The sequence below is a fragment of the Coturnix japonica genome, unplaced genomic scaffold (genome assembly GCF_001577835.2).
Source record: "Coturnix japonica isolate 7356 unplaced genomic scaffold, Coturnix japonica 2.1 chrUnrandom552, whole genome shotgun sequence".
NCBI lineage: Eukaryota > Metazoa > Chordata > Aves > Galliformes > Phasianidae > Coturnix > Coturnix japonica.
The window spans coordinates 5,726-7,164 of record NW_015439932.1 but is presented as its reverse complement, the minus strand read 5'-3'; the positions used below and the strand labels follow the sequence as shown (position 1 = coordinate 7,164).

Below are 1,439 nucleotides of genomic sequence, written 5' to 3'. Positions count from 1 at the left end.
TGATGTAGTGATGTAGAATAAGAGGTGGAATGTCATGGTTTTCTAATTATTCCTTTTGGTATTCCACATATCATATTTAGTAAATAAGTTTTCCTTTTTATGTCATTGATGCTGCTCTGTTTGTTTCCTTGAGCCCAGCTCCCATTTCCCTACCCCTTTCCCTTTTCCCTTCCCATCTGTTGGGGACAAGGGGGTCCACAGGCCTACTGCCCCCCTGTCATGGACATAGATTGATCTAGATAACTCCATTGACAGGGCCAAAAAAAAAGACTAACCTTGACAGAGCTGTTCACATTACTGACTACTGACTGCTATCCTGTTACTCCATGCATGGAGTGCAGCTGTTGAGACAACCGGACTGTTGTGAGACACACAAGAACTTCAGGCCTGCACAAATGCAAGGGCTTGAGAGCACTGTGGCAGTGTATAGAGAGCAGCAAAGAAAACAGCACATTGTACAGCTGTCCATGGTTGTACCTCCCCCAGACACACATAGGTAGGAAGAGAGAAGAGCTAAGGAAAAGTCTATTTTTAAAGCTTTTTATTTATCTCATAAACTATTCAGGAAATCTGGTTCCATGTTTTCATGAGCTCTTAGACTGAGAAAATGGAAATATTATTGGAAAGAAGTAGTGAAATAAAGTGCAACATTTTTTGCAGGTTACTCTATCATAAGCAATCAAAAAATCTAAATACCCTAAAACAGAAAGAACCATCACAGAGAATTGTGTGGTGAAAATGTACTCACTATGGAAGCTGGAATAGTTCATATTGTAACACCTTCCTGAGAGCATGCCTGATCTCCCTGTTCCTCATGCTGTAGATAATAGGGTTCAGTGTTGGAGGAACCACTGAGTACAGAAGTGCCACTGTCAGATCCAGAAGTGGGGAAGAAGTGGAGAGGGGCTTCAGATAGGCAAAAAAGGCAGTGCTGAGAAACAGGGAGACCACGGCCAGGTGAGGGAGGCACGTGGAGAAGGCTTTATTCCTTCCCTGCTCAGAGGGCATCCTTAGCACGGCCATGAAGATTTGCACATAGGTCACAACTATGAAAACAAAGCACCCAAAGGCTAAACTTAGACTAAAAATGATAATTACAACTTCCCTGAGGTAGGAGGCTGAGCAGGAGAGCTTGAGGATCTGGGGGATTTCACAGAAAAACTGGTTTACAACATTCCCATGGCAGAGAGGCAGTGAAAACGTACTGGCAGTGTGCAGCAAGGAACTCAGAACCCCAGCACCCCAGGCAGCTGCTGCCATGGTGGCACAAGCTGTGCTGTCCATCAGAGTCCCGTAGTACAGGGGCTTGCAGATGGCAACGTAGCGGTCATAGGACATGATGGTGAGAAGGAAATACTCTGCTGAGATGAAGAAGACAAAGAAAAAGAGCTGTGCAACACATCCTGCATAGGAGATGGCCCTGGTGTCCCAGAGGGCGT

General features: G+C 45.2%; 1 protein-coding gene across 1 annotated transcript; it reads right to left on the bottom strand.

The window, feature by feature from the left end:
- Positions 1-628: 628 nt before the first annotated feature.
- On the bottom strand, positions 629-1,433 carry LOC107307342 (olfactory receptor 14J1-like). The gene has a single exon (XM_015850841.2). The coding sequence runs from the start codon at positions 1,336-1,338 to the stop codon at positions 748-750; it is 591 nt and encodes a 196-aa protein (XP_015706327.1). The 5' UTR covers positions 1,339-1,433; the 3' UTR covers positions 629-747.
- Between the last annotated feature and the right edge of the window lie 6 nt (positions 1,434-1,439).

Bases quoted from the DNA above. Each gene is read 5' to 3' on its own strand.
- LOC107307342 (XM_015850841.2), bottom strand. From the start codon at position 1,338: ATGTCCTATGACCGCTACGTTGCCATCTGCAAGCCCCTGTACTACGGG.